Below are 15,098 nucleotides of genomic sequence, written 5' to 3'. Positions count from 1 at the left end.
GGACTTAGTGATTAGTGAAGCTAAATGGAAGAGATCTCTCAGTGTGAATTTTCCCACTGAATCCCCATGCTTAAGGGCTCTGTCCCTTGCTTCCCAAGTTACCTGTCATTTCGTCCAGCCGCAGGAGCCATCTAAACAATGGAAAGAACAAAGTGTTGGGTGGATAGGTAGAAAATCCTTGCTCCTTATGGGATTTAGTTTACATGATTTTCTCATGGCAGATGCACAACAGGAGGAGACAACCCAACAATTCTCATTGCTAGCAACCCTGCAATGTAGGGTTGACAAGTTCATGCAAGAAAGGTTAAGTAACAGCCAAAGGCCTTAAAGGATAGGTGGTGGGAACTGACTGCTTATGGATCTATCATGCACAGAAATAGACAAAGTTGGGTTTTTTTTTCCTACAGCTTTAGGGAAAAAAGATTTTTCTTCTGCCACCACAATTACTGGTGCTGGTACGCTGCCTTTACTGGTGGTGGAGGCAGGAACAGGGGTAGCAGAGAGGCCAGGCAGCACCTGCACCATCAGCCAAGTTAGGTGTGGTGACCACAGTGGTAGAGCAAGAAAGTGCATGTGGGTCTTGAGTGTGTAGCTAACGGAAAGAGTTCCTGAACCCTGGGAGCATGGTAGGTATTTCCTCAAGGATCAACCTTGATTTTTTTTCCTCAACAATCAAGTATTACCACATAATTGTGGTTAACCCAGTGATGATGCAAACAAAGTTTATAAACTGACTTTTTCCCCCATCTATAAAATCAAAACAAGAGGACTGAGAAGACAGATGAGAAAAAATTTCCTGCCTGGGGGTGAAAGGAGCTAAGGAAAGAGGATACAATTTAGTCTTTATACCAAGTCAGCTTTGAACAAAAAATCAGAGCTGAAGCTATCCCAGGCCTTCTACAAAACCAAAATGTCTCCTGTACCAAGTGCCTGTGGCACACAATTATCTCAAAATAAAAAGGGCTCAGAAAGACTGAAAACCTAGTTCTTATCTTTCTTTGCACATCATGACTAACTCTCCCAGCTATTTCCTCTGCAGCACCAGACAAGTCTTCACTGTATTACCCTTTTAAGGGGTTCCACTAGTTTTTGTTTTTCCATTCATGCAAAAAAGTTCAAAGGCACAAGAGGCTCCCTGCTGTCCTTTAAAACATTAAAAACTCTCTCAAAGAATCCAAAGCAAACTTTTGCTCTCCAAGAGCAGCAGCACTGGCATATCACCCTGTTTTGATTTTCTATTTTGGTGTCCTGATGACCAGAATTAACAATTCATTTTTCTGATTTTGCTTTTGAGTGTTTTTCACTCCTTTATTTCTTTACATCTTTTTTTTTTTTTTTTTTTTTTTTTTTAAGTATTATTATGAATCTCTGACAGTACTTCAGGTTTCTGTTTTCTGGTTTTTAGATTAGTATCCCTGCTCCAAACTAAGTGACTCAGCCACATTGGTTTTGAAGTCTCCAAAGAGCTTTTGTAATTCTGTGTGTTCCCTTTGTGTGAACTCTACTATCTCAACATGTTGGCCAATTTTCTTCTCTAGTTCTTCTTCAAAATAAACACTGACACTACTCTGTTTCTTAATATATTCCTCTTTTTATCTAATTTGGTCTGCCTACACTTTAATCTAGCTGTATGCATTGCTTAATTCCCTGCAGTACTTGAAATTTGGACTGTTATTAAATTGTGGTCAGTACTACTCTGTTGAACAGTCACTTCATTTCACCATAATACTTATGCAAAATGAAATACAAAGCACTATCCCATCTAGTTACAAAATGAGCCAGTCCTTCCATTTCTGAATTACTTTAGTGCAATAGTCAACATTAAATGAAAATCCTACTTAATATTGTTCTCCCTAGCCTAGTAGCTAAGCCACCTTCTCCAGCATTTCGAGGAACTCTTCATTATTCTTATTCAGAGGTCAGTACATTTTTCCTATAAATCCACTTTTCCTCTAGTTCTTCAGTGGCCTGCTGCACTCACTCAACACTTCAACTATTTAAATCATTTTTGTCCATCCACCATAACTGATGGTTGTTTGCCATAATGAACCATGTCTTTATTTTCAGATATTTTGAAGATGTGAAAACATTAATTGATATTATTGTTACTTACTATTAATACCACATGGTCAAACTTTAATTCACTTTAATTCATTATCTCACCAGGTTGATTATCTTTGCAATAGGTAAATCTCCTTTAGTGAGAACAAGCATATTTTCATGACCATATTAACCATTGCTGGATTTACCAAATGGATTTATGGAGCATCTCCCCTCCTCCCCATATCAGGACTACACAAATAAACTTGCTCATGGTATGCTGGAGCAGCTGTACAATTCCTCCCATTTAAAGCAATGTTGCAGCTGGCCTCGACATTAACTGTATTTTTATAGAGACTATTCAGTGGTATATTTACTCTACTTCCATTTCCAGAGAGTCCAGACTATCTTCACAGCTCCATTTCACCCCTTCACCTTTATTGCAGGGCTTTATACTTCTAGGTATCACTATTTTCTCTCACAATACCTCTATGAGAGAGGGAGAGCAGCACCTCCCACAGCTGTCAGTTATCTGTGGGTGGAGGAGCCGTGAAGTGCCTTAATCCACCACAGGTGCAGAGATATATTTACTAGCTCCATGAGCACTCATCTCCAAGCTGGAAGCACAGAGAGTATGGGTGGGAAAACATGGCAGCAGGCTCATGACCAACCAGCATAGCTCCAGCATGGATTTTTAGCTCTGGCACAGAGCTCTTTTCCCTTTCAGCTGACAAGAGAGCAACACTGAGGGGACACATAAGATGGTGGTCATGGTTAGTCCCAAAGATGGCCCTCATTCAGCCAGAGCTTTGTGAGCTTCCCTTCCTTAATGCTGCATCAACTACATCATGCATTAGAGACGCTTTGTATTCCTTGAATAGAACCTTTCTAACACCACTGCTTCCGGGGCTGCTCAGACTGCAGGGAGAGAAATCAAGTAGAAAGGCCAGAAGTCACCAGTGGGGAATGGTGGGACTGCCCTTGGCCCAATCCCTGGATAACGTAGCCTGGCTGAAGAGGTATACAACACTGAGAAGCCAACAGGAGTTAGAGGCAACCTTGTGCCAGGCATTCAGCAGAGTCCTGGGCCAAGCCAGGCAACTTCCAGGAGTCTGGTGTGGGGTTTTCATAGTGCAGAAGGCTGGAGATATAGGACTGAAGGGTCTACAGAGTCAGATCAGAGGTACTCCATGACACTCTGTCACTTCCTCCCAACCAAATTTCCAGTTAATGAGTTGACTATGTGGCTCATTCTTCTCCTCAAAATAAATAAAATACCAAAGGTCACTGGTCATAAGTTCCTACCAATGCACATCAGTCTGGTTGCTTCCTTCCCTCAAGACCATCATTGAATTCTTTTACATGTGAGTCCATGTCCATTGCCATTGGTGTTGGTCCTCTGGTGACTCAGAGGGTTTTTGAGCAGCAACAGCTGGGCCACTTGTTTCCATTCTGAAGTTTATTTACATTAAATTTTTATTTTTTTAAATGTTAAGAAATTAGTTAAGTGAACCTATTTCATTGTAATTCAAAGTCTAGCAGACTGCAGAGTATTAAAAATTGCTTTGGCCTAGAAAACAAGCCTTTTGATAATAAACATCAGAGCACCAGATACTGCAGGATGGTTCAACCCAGATAATGAGTTAGGGCCCTAATAGCATAAGATTTCCTTAAAAATATGCTCTTGGGATTTTTCAGATTAATAAATACCAAATTGCTCTGCTTCGCTTCTTGATTTTTTAAGACCGTTAATTCAATTTTTGAAGTTTTGCTAGAAAATGCAACAGCTATAAATTGTCTTAAAGAAACAGTGTGCAAACCAGACCCACACACAGAGTTGAAATTTTCCTTTGATTGCCTAATTCCAGGAAAGGGTTCTTCAAGAAAAATATCATGAGATACCCTAAAACTGTGAAAATCATCAATGATGCAACAAGGACTTTAGTCTGTATCATAGGAAAGCACCAGAAATACTTTCAGCATGAACTGGGAAGGCACCACAGAGATCAGAAAAAAGCTACCTAGATCTTTCAAAACCATATCAACATCATAAAGAACCAGTAGTCATGTAATGTTGCATTTGATGATTCACATGTAGATTTTGGTCAAAATAAGAGTAAAAACCAACCCAACAACAACCAAAAAACAGACGACAGGGTAAAGAAGAGCTTACCTGGATCACTAAGAAATTCCTCTGAGGTGTTCCACATCCTACCATCCAAGTACAATGTGCCATTGGTGGAGTTAAACTTGGTGTAGTCCCTGACACACTTGTGTCGCAAGTTGCCCATGAAGAGCTGGAGGCCTATGAGGGCAAAGACACTCAAGCAGAAAACGGTCAGGATCATCACATCAGCAAGTTTCTTAACAGACTGGATAAGTGCCCCTACAATGGTCTTCAGTCCTAGGGAGATAAAAGCCAAGAGTTTATAGACTGAGAGGATGAAACATGTCTGCAGATAGCTACTTTTCATGATGAAAATCTCTATGGAAGGGAAAATTGGAAGGGTTTCTACTGCATGTTTGTAACTGGACGGCAGAAATGAGAGACAAGTGATCACTATGAACACTTAGTTTGGCCAACTTTTGTCTGGACAAAAGTCTTGATATTACTCTTACACAAACACTGATTCAAAAATGGAGGGAAAGAACTGGATGGAGGAACAGTGAGATACAAAAATATTCATGGATAAAGAAAATACAGAATGTCTTTTATATTTTCACGGAGCTGCAGTAAAGGCTGTAAAGCCTAAATCCCATTGAATTTTGAGAATGTGAATTAGTGTTAAATAACCCAGGTGATTCTGATAATTTTATCCCTCACATAAACAGATGAAGAGTTACGGAAATGTTATTTATTCCCTGATTATTTTACATATTTTAATGCCAAATCCAGCTCGCTGTCCTCATATGAATAATTCCTCTGCCTTCAATTCATTTGCTCAAGACAACAACAATTTGGGATTAGAAGCCAAATAATATGGGCAATCAAATAAACCCAGTGGAAACTATTTGAGTAAAATAACCTGAGGCTCCAACAATACCTGGGCAAAGTTAATCATTTTATAATATGCTGCCAATGTAGATAAATCATCTTATTACAAACACCAAAGGCTTGGGTCACATAAATTAGCTTTTCCTGTGTTATTTCACTCTGTAACACTAGCTTCAGTTTATTATTCTATAAATATACAGATATAAATAATTATACTGTTTTCTCAAAAGATATTGCTTGCTTTTGAAGCGTTCCTGGAGACCAGCACTATTTGAGCTGATTGAATAGCACATGAATACGACAAAACCCACTCTTTGCAAAAAAGAACCTTCTTCTAAACTTGTGTGCTGTAGTCAGATGTTAATATCAGCTGCACAATGGTAGAAATTTTGTTGTTTCTTTCCTGTTTATAGTTAATTAATACTCAATAAGTAGTAAGCAGTGTTTCTGATAATCAGTGTCACCAGTATGGCAGCAGTAAGAGAAATAGAGTTAAATAGAAAAAAGAAAATGCAAAGGGAAACAGGAGGAATTCTCCTGGGCAATACTCAGAAGCACATTGACTTGCTCACTGAATATGATCATACACATTAAATCTCAGTTCCCTCGAATTCCACCCCAAGAGTTTCCAGACACAAAGGTTGAGCTAGTGCTGTATAATTTAAAATAATATGAAAATGTACTTGAGGACTCACAGGAAGGCAAAATGGGGTTTTGGTCTTGCTTAAAATTCTGTGGTTAAAGTAAGGGGAAATCGTAGTTTCTCAAAGGAGGATGAGCTGCTAGAATGGCCAACAGGTCCAGCAGTCCCTGTATCCAGCACCTAAAATACTGCACTCCTGCATAGGGTATTGCCATTAGGTTAACCTGTGAATGATGTTAACGTCTATAAAATGACCATATAACTAAAAGGGACTGACCCATCACATGTGGGTAGCCCATTTTCTCCACTAAACTCTTTGTGTCTTTCTCCACTAAATTCTTAACTCTCTAAAGTTAGTCTGTGGCATGGTAAAGAGCAAGAGGTTAGACAGCTCCCTGCTCTACTCAAAAATAAATAAAAAAATATCGCAGTATAAACATTAGGCAAAAGCTGGATTTTCATGCTAACTGCATTCCTCACCAGAAAGAGATTTTACAAATGAGGTCAATTCTATTCAGGTACCTAGAAAAAGTTCAGTTTGGAACTTTTAAGTCCATCTGTAGATTTGGCTACCTATTTTGGTGCCTAAATAAAAAGTATAGCTCTTCTGATAATCTAGTCCTGGGTGAACTTTATACCTGAAGTGAAGCTAGTTTTAGTTGTAGCCCAATTCTGAAGGACTTCCTGGGGTCTCACACTTATCCAGTGTTAAGAATGTAAGACCTTTAATACAGCCAGGTCTTAAACAAGTACTTAGGTGGGGAAAAAGAAATATGATTTGTAAATGCACTACAATATTTCTTTATTTGATCTAATATTCTGAAATGTTTTCGATGATTCTCATCATTGGCTGTCCTTTGAATGCACAGATGTTTCTTCACTGAGGCTGGTGAAAGTTGGGAAGTCCAAATGCAAACTAAGTCTTAAAAAAGGGAAAAAAGCCAAACCACAGATTCTTTTAATTCAGCACCCTCTGTGGAATCCCTGAAGCACATTTATTTGTTTGTCATACAAATGCAAGCTTGGAGGTTGCATTTGTATCATCTAAGTATACAAATTGATCTTACTCACATGGGCAAGGACAATGGGAGTCCTAATGTGAATAGGGATAACATTAGGAAACAAGACCTACAAAATCCTAATCACCAGCAAAGACTATTTGTTTTCAAAATCAGGCCCCGGTATTGTTAATTTCAAGGTCATTTCATGAAACATGTTTTTCTCAGTTTACTTACTGGGGTTTTAAATAGAATAGTAATCCTATACCATTAGTTTTACAAGTTCATTCCTTGCAGGTATCAAATAATTTCTTTATGAGCAGTCTTTCTGCTTTACTTTCTTTTTCTTTTTTTTTGTTTCAATAGCATACAGGCTTCTGAACAGTTTCAGAAGAGAATGCTTTAGTAATACAATTGCTGTAATTAAAGGCCATTTAAAAATAACTTGTACTCTGCTTCCTGGACCTTTGTTAAAACTTTCCAGGAAAACCATTTGGGAAGTGGTATACTTACAATCTAACTGTTTTTTTTCTCACCCTTTAAAAACAAAATTTGCCCCGAAAATTAAGTAGCGTCCATCAAGTTGCTTGGCACAAGTCACTGTTAAGCAAAGTGTTTAAATCACTATTCATTTAAAATTTCTGTGCCTCATAAATGGAAGGACTGAGGGGAAATAAGGACACCCAGAACCTCTTGCAGGTGCTCTGCATTTCTCTGAATCCCATGTTTTGTAAAAGCAATGCTAGATGTATTCAAATTTAGAACACTTAAATCTTCTAGATAAATAATCCTCCTTTGAAATAGTGCCAATGAGAGCACTGCAATATAGCTTAATAGAAGATACTATTTATGGGGCATTAAAGGCATTTACTTAATTCTTGCAAGTCAAACATCAAACCAGGCAGCATGCAGCAAAAACTGAGGATCTGATCCAAAGCTGAGTAACAGCTACACCCGTTAATGACAATAGGTCTATAGATTACTCCCTGTGGAGTAATCAATACAGGCTTTTCCTGAATCACTGAATTCTTTCCACACTTCTGGGCCAAATCCTGCTTGTGTGACATGAACACCACCACAAGATCCAAAATCAGTGGAATGAGGGCTGTATAGGCAGCCTCACATCTGCAGTAAGCAAGAAGGATTTGGCACAAACATTCCTGTTAATGCAGGTAGAAATTTAACGCATTCAGAGGTTAATCAAATAATCAGTTTTCAAATGCAAATCAGAAACCATAGAAAATGCAAGCAACACCAAACAATGAGAAATGGCAAGATCCCACAACACCATCCATTCCTCCTACAAGATGTGAGAAAGTATTAGCATAATTCAGTATGACATCCATACCAGATGTTGGCAATCACCTACAGAACATCAGATGCTTTCATGCACAGTCTAGAAACAAGTGGGGAGAAAAATGAAAAACAAAAAAAGGGAGTGTGACTTGCACTATGATTGTCCTTACCTAGCCTACTCTTCTCCTGAGGATACGCATGTGTCTTGTAAATGTCTGCATGAGTCATGTGCACGCAGGGAGAGAAGAGTTCACTCCTGATGAATGTATTTTGCTGTTAGCCACTGACACATGGGGCAGCGAAGAGTTTAATCGCATCTTGGCAAACTTGAATGGTTGTCAGCATTTCTGTAGACCATTTTTGCATGGAAATGTGACTATCAGTGCAGTCTCCAAGGAAAATGCAAATATGTCAATGTATTTCTCACCTGTGGGATAGTTACTTCTTGAGTTAAGTGATTTACCCACCAGAAGGGTGACATTTATCTCTCTGCAGGAGGACTTCAGTGAGATTGAACCAGCAAACGGGGGTCAGTCTCTTCCACACACCCTTAATTCTTGCGCTCTGGCTATCTGTGAAGTACTGGATAACATTCGCAGCCTATTTATAGCCTTTAGACTCACACTAACTTAAATGGGAGCTGGATCAGGCCCCAAAGTGCCTTGGCCCAATTTTCTATGAGGTCACCTTTTGCCGGTATCCTGTCATTTTATGTGAGATGTCCGTGATATACACGCCTGTTCCAGAAAGAGCAGAAAGACCTTCTCTGGATACAGGACTTTACAAAATCTTGGTGATGATGATGATGATGATGATGGTGGTGGCCTGCATTTTGCAGGCTTTAGATGAGGAGGCATAGAAGGGTGTACCTCAGGGCCCTACATTACCTCAGTTAGTAGTTATCAAAAAACATTGGTGATTTCCATGCAGATAAACTGTGATTCAAGACTGTCTATTGTCATGGGAAGGGTTCCTATTGAGCACACTGGGACTTGGATATGCCAGTAATGGGAGACAAATGAGTGACCTCAGTGGGTTGTTCTGCTGCTGACCATGGTTCCTATCTAGACTGAAAACAAATGAATCCAGTTGCCATGGCAATGTGCAAGACACTAATTAATAAAAAAAATCACTGAGAGTTAAAGGTTTTATGCTCCCATAGAGAAAATGTTACCTATTTCTAAACACCAGAACATAAGAGATATATGAGGAAATTAAAAACTTTTTTCTTTTAATAAGTCTGCATAAACAGATACCCAGCTACTGTACAAAGCTTGTTTTCTCTCAATATCATGGACAACTGGAAAACAGAAAGAAACGGGTGTGTTTAGTGCAGAAAAGTGAAAATTGAGGGGATCCATGAAGGTCCTCTGGCATGTTAAGGGCTGCCGCAGAGGCTAAGGCACTGACCTGATATCCTACACAGGGGCTGTAGGGTAAAAAATACTGAGCTGATAATGCACCAAGAGAGAGTGAGGCTGGATGGGGGTCTGGATTCAGAGACAGGACCTGAAGGTGATCCATGGCCCTGGGGAGCAGGAGATTCTGGCGTGATGGCAACCAAACTGAGCCCCAGATCTCCAGTGAGCCAGAAGCACATGGCTTGCTGGTAGATGCTCATATTTGGGTTGCTGAATCTGGACCTGAACCTGTCTTCCCAGGGCAAATCTTCTAATGGTGAAAGTAATGAGGTGCTGGAACAGACTTCTCAGGAGGATCATGAGACCTCCACCTTTGAAGGATTATTAGAACAAGAAAGACGATAAATATCAGGCCAGGTCCGAGCTATCCTAAACACAGTCTTAGGCCAGGGGAATGGACTCTGAGAGTCTGGGAGATCTTTTTGAGTCCTGCGAGTCTGTGTCCCCTAAACGTTCCTGTGCCTCCTGAATGTTCCTGTGCCTGCTTGCGCACTTAGAGTGAGGCATTAAAGGTAGGTGAGATTTTTAAAAGCACTAATTGTTAGCTTTACTGACTCCCTCTGGAGTCAATAGTGAAACTCATTGATTTCAAGTGAAGCAGCATGCCTTTGAAAACCAGCCTCTAAGTGCTTTGCTGGACAGAAGCCTTACACCACGGAGGACTTGGCCTGTTACTTTCGGTAAACAATTTCACTGAGCATGCTGAGTCCAAGTACGTTTGTGCAATCATAACTACCTGATGGAAAAGTGTGATCAATTTTATTGAGGAAAAGCTTAGATATTTGCAAAGGAGAATACATCTCGGCATTCTTCACCTAAGATGTAAAAGAGGAAGCAAATATAACAACCCCCTTCTCCTCTTTCTAGCAGTTGAACCCAAAAATCTCATGAAAGATATTAGTGTTCATCATCTTTTCATTTTTAAGCCTTTTGTGGAAAAATACTTCATCTCAGCATAAACCTATGTTATCATTAAAAACTCAGACTGATCTCCAAATAAACACAGCATCATGCCCAATATTTCTTTTAAAATGTATGTGTCTAACTGAAAAATGAACCGAATCCTCTGAAATAATCTGCTAACATTAAAAAAAAACCCCAAACTTAGCTGTGTTTTACAGGGAGTTAGGTGTTCCTTGGCAATTTGTAGCTCTCCACATCTGTAATTTAAACATATTCAGAGAACAGGTAATCTTGACAATAAAATCTAAGGCCAGATATTCTATTAGCATATCTTCATGCAGTTATGTCAGCAAATGATTTAGTTACTTGTACCTAAAAATGCAGTTATCAAAAAACTAATCAAATAGTCAGTCAGAAAGAAAAAAAGAGAATGTGAGTTATTATGTATTACTCTAATAAATAATACTCCTCATCTTTTTTTTTTTTTCTATTAACGAACAAATGGAACAACTCTGGTTTTAATATCACTGAAGGGCTTTGGTGTATTTTTAATTAAAGTTTTTCTGAATCTCAATACTCCTTTTCTTCCCACTAAAAAACCAGCCAAAATTTATCATTTGATGTAAAACAAGCTTCTGCTCCAACTCTGATAAAGAACAGCAGAAAATTGCTATATATATAACTCAGCAAAATTGACTGGCTCTGCTCTGAAGAGGCTCAAGCTTGAGACTAGATGGAAAGGAAAGGTGTCCCCTGGAGATGGCTGTCCCTCCAAGTTAGTCTTCAAATCGCTAGCAAAGGAAGATAGGAAACTCCAGTTTTCTTTCTGATTAGCCACTACTATCCCACCTAATCTATCAAACTGTGCTCAACTTTCTGTTTTCCAGGAAAAAAAAAAAAAATCCTTTCTCTGTGTAAATCCAATTAGAGAAAACATAACAAAACCCCTCTGCTAATTGATTATTCTTTTTAAACTTAAAGACAAAAATTAAGACAGGAACTGATTTCAAGGAATGCCAGACCTAATCATCTTAAAGTATTCTTTAAAAGCTGTATTTTGACATACATTTTCAATGAAAACTACCTTGCTCTTTCAATAATTCCACTGATTTTCATTACTTTAATCTTAGAATAAGGGAGTAAGCCCTAGACCCATATATATGTTAACACCTCAATTCCAGAATTCCCATTTCTAGCTTATACACCATGTAAGTGCTGTCCCTAAATTTGTGTAGATTTATATTATAGTGTAGATGTGCATAATATGATGGATGGAAAAGCCTTTCTAACCTTAGAGAGCTGTGTGTGAGAATCCGAGCAGTTCGCAGTTCTCTCAATGTTTTGAATATTTTTGACATGTAATTGCCAACATCTGTTCAGGATTATCACCGATAGGATCTACCATGCATGGTTTTTGCTATCTTCTCTACCTTGTCATGCAGGTTGGAGATGTTAAACACTGAGGCTGAATGAGACCTGTCCATAGATAATGCTTGGCAAGAAAGTTTTGTCATATGGTTAGTCCACTGAGAGTGGACTCATCTCTGCATAAATTACTTAATAGCAAATATTATTTATTATTTTAAGAAATAGTAATAGAGTAGATAAAAAGCTATGAAAAAAGAGTTTATTTCACTGCCATATCTGTAGTAAAACATAGGTGTTTGGTTTTGTTTGGTTAGTTTTTTGGGGTTTTTTTGGAGGGGGGGAGGGGAGTGGAAATCATATCCTTTAAAATGTAAGAAAATATGTGTTGGTGAAATGCTGAATCTACCAAAATCAATGATGAAACGTTTTCTGATCTCTTCAGGGTCTGAAATTTAAACAGTGTTTCTATCACATGCAAATAGATAAACACCATGACAAATTAGGCTATCTATGCTTGCAGTCTTGAAACCTCAGCTCACAGCACAGATTTAGATTCCTCTATCGACACGCTCTTAAACACTAATACACATTTTGAGGTCATTAACCTTCCATTTTTAAAAATCAATATCCGAAGACTTGAAAAGAGTTTCATTGCCATTTTCGCATGGTTCATGAATGAGTACTTTATGTATGTGATTCACGAGCCACTGCATACCACCGTTCTTACAGCAGCACTGGTTTTAGTGAGGTCTGTAATTTTGGAAGCACTCTAATTCCTTCTGCCCACAAAAACAGTATTGGAAAACATATGAAAAATGTATTCTATTGACAGGTCACATTCCCTACATTCTTCCATTTCCTGATCAATATCTATGGTTAAGTCATTTGTAATTACTGTGTTTACTACTGGAAATGGCATGTAGGCTTTAACTGCAGCCGGAGTGTTTAACCTGATTTTCACCTGAAATGACTGAGATTGTTTTCAGCGCCCGCAGTACTCTGAACGTTCGTAAGGCTGAGACATTGCCCAGGTCCACAAATTCAGTTATGTATCTGTAACAAGGGAAAGTCACACACAGACAATGACAAAACACCAGCGAAAAAACAACAGTCAAAGGGACAAAGAGAGACAGAGAAAGAATCACTTGTAGCTGAGAGCCAAAACGTAAGGATCAGGGCTTCTTACCTGGGATTACTGAAATAGTTTTTAAAGCTCTCAATACCCTGAAAGTCCGAAGAGGTGAAACACTGCCTACATTCACAAATTCTCCTACATACCTGTAGAATTAAGTCACAGTTATTTGGAATTATACAATAGAGTATGAGACTTGTCTGAATGAAGAATGCATTCATATATAGCAGGAGCAAATGCAGCCAAATGAGAGGTGCATCCACTTTTCAGGCTGTTCTTGATGCCATTTGTCCCAGGTTTTTCATAGTACACATTATTTCAAATGTTTCTGAACTATTAAACTTATCCAATAGGCATCAATTCTTTAAAAAGACTGGGTGAACTTTGTTATCATGCTGTTCAGCAATAAATACTTTAAAGATTTTACCATCATGTAGTTTAACGAAAAAATTCTTTACATTATAGGAAACATTAAGAGTTATTTTGCTGCTTTTAAAAAAAAGAAAAGATTCAAATACCCAAGCAATTTTCACATAATAGCTTCTGCAGACTACATACAGGACAACATGGGAAAATATCAGTGCAAATGTTTCTACTGAGTTATTTATTCTAAGATGCTGTACTCTGTGGTAAAGCAGATGTTGGTTTCAAGAGATGCTTAAAATTTTATTTTGTTTTGCACATAAAATCCATGCCCTTTGGCTGCAGGAAGATGGATTTTGAATGAATATAATTGCAATCCTACTAAAAACTATTTATGATTAAAATACCAATCCCAGCTCTTCACTGCTGTGCCTAGTTTGGTCATCACGGAGACCCATGCCACATCCGAGCAAAATGCTCCCAGGACGGTCAGTTATTGGATGAGTTTGGTTTTATCAGTGTTGTACAAAATTATTTCCTCCAAGTCAGTATACAGTAAAAGCATAGTCACCACTGTATCTTCTGAACAAAACAGCTCTGGGACCCTTTAATTTCACTGTTAAACTTCTATTAAATTTCATTTACATATTCTACTACTTTGAGGCATTTGTTTTTACATGTTAAGGAAAAAACTCACCTGGTTATTTTATAAAGCCTGCTTAAGTGGGCTTTGTGCAAAGGCCTCTGGGGAGGACAAAGCATCCTCTCCATGTCTACTAATCCAGATTCTAACCTCGAAAAGCAATATTGCTTCTCCTCTTCATAATCTCATAGGGGAATCTGGGCAAAAATTTACCTATTTGGTAATTCTTACCCAGGTTTTCCTAGTGCTTCTCTCCCAAACTCTTCTGCAGCATGCAAGGGTGGAAAAAAATAATCTGGGTAGAAGCAATAGCATGGGAATATGGTTTTGCTGACCAGAGATTTGTAAAAACACGTTATTAATATGTGAACAAGCATGTGAAGCAAATACTACTGCTGCTTGTTCACAATAGTTAATTAAGATTTATTTTGGCCATTTCCTGGATGAAATTGCAGCAGACCAGTTCCTCTCTATCAGAGAGCAAGAAGTAACTGGCATTCCCATCCTGAATTTTCCTGTTAGCCAGGGAATTGCTTATTGTCTTCAAGCTTTTGGTAGGGCAGTTTCCAACCCAGAGTTACAGCTGCCTCTCCCTCGCCTGTTCTGGAAAGTACTTTCTTGTCTGGGAAAGAGTGATCTAAACAAGAGCAGTTTCATAATTTCCGCTGAACCCATCCATGGCCCCACAGAGGGGCACAAGCCATGGCTGTGTCTGTTAGCACAGGGTAGGAGAAAAGCCCTGGAGACCTGTGCACCTCTTACTCTCTAGTGTGCTATTTAAAACCACTCTCTGTGACCCAGTCTGTGCTGTTTCTGCCCAGAAAAGGAGGTAAGAAGTTATTTTGCAATAACTGTAAGGCAAGTGACAATCATTTCACTATAACACCCACCACTGAAAGAATGAGATTTTCTGTTAGCTCAAAACCCTTGGTCCATCTAGATCTCATGGCCGCTCAGCAGGCTTTCTCATTTTGAACCCTCATGCCATCTTTGCTTCCAGATGCAGAAATACCTCTAACACCACACTAGCTACAAGCAAAGACACCACCAGAGTTACCCGTATAATCAATCTTTAAATTACTTGCAAGTTGGATTTATATGAAGGATAAATCTTATCAGAATAGAGTCCATTATCCAATGCTCTGTACTGCCTGCTGCTTGCATGCTTGGGAAGGAAGTTTCATAATAATACTGCAGTCACTTTTAACTCTCTCACTGCTGCCTATGGGTGCAAGGAAACATTTTTCTATTTCTTTTCTATTCCAGAATTCCAATTCTTTTTTTTTTGCTATTCTA

General features: G+C 38.7%; 1 protein-coding gene across 3 annotated transcripts in view; it reads right to left on the bottom strand.

Moving 5' to 3' along the window:
• LOC104028196 (sodium channel protein type 5 subunit alpha) overlaps positions 1-15,098 on the bottom strand; it is a 171,522-nt gene that overhangs the window by 142,957 nt on the left and 13,467 nt on the right. For all 3 annotated transcript variants that reach the window (XM_075705274.1, XM_075705273.1, XM_075705272.1), the window contains exons 5-6: positions 12,626-12,717; positions 4,214-4,444 (exon numbers count right to left, since the gene is read on the bottom strand). In XM_075705274.1, the coding sequence (XP_075561389.1) occupies positions 4,214-4,444; positions 12,626-12,717 (323 nt within the window). The remainder of the gene's footprint in view (positions 1-4,213; positions 4,445-12,625; positions 12,718-15,098) is intronic.

This window comes from Pelecanus crispus, chromosome 2 (genome assembly GCF_030463565.1).
Source record: "Pelecanus crispus isolate bPelCri1 chromosome 2, bPelCri1.pri, whole genome shotgun sequence".
Classification (NCBI taxonomy): domain Eukaryota; kingdom Metazoa; phylum Chordata; class Aves; order Pelecaniformes; family Pelecanidae; genus Pelecanus; species Pelecanus crispus.
This window is presented reverse-complemented; position numbering and strand designations above follow the sequence as displayed.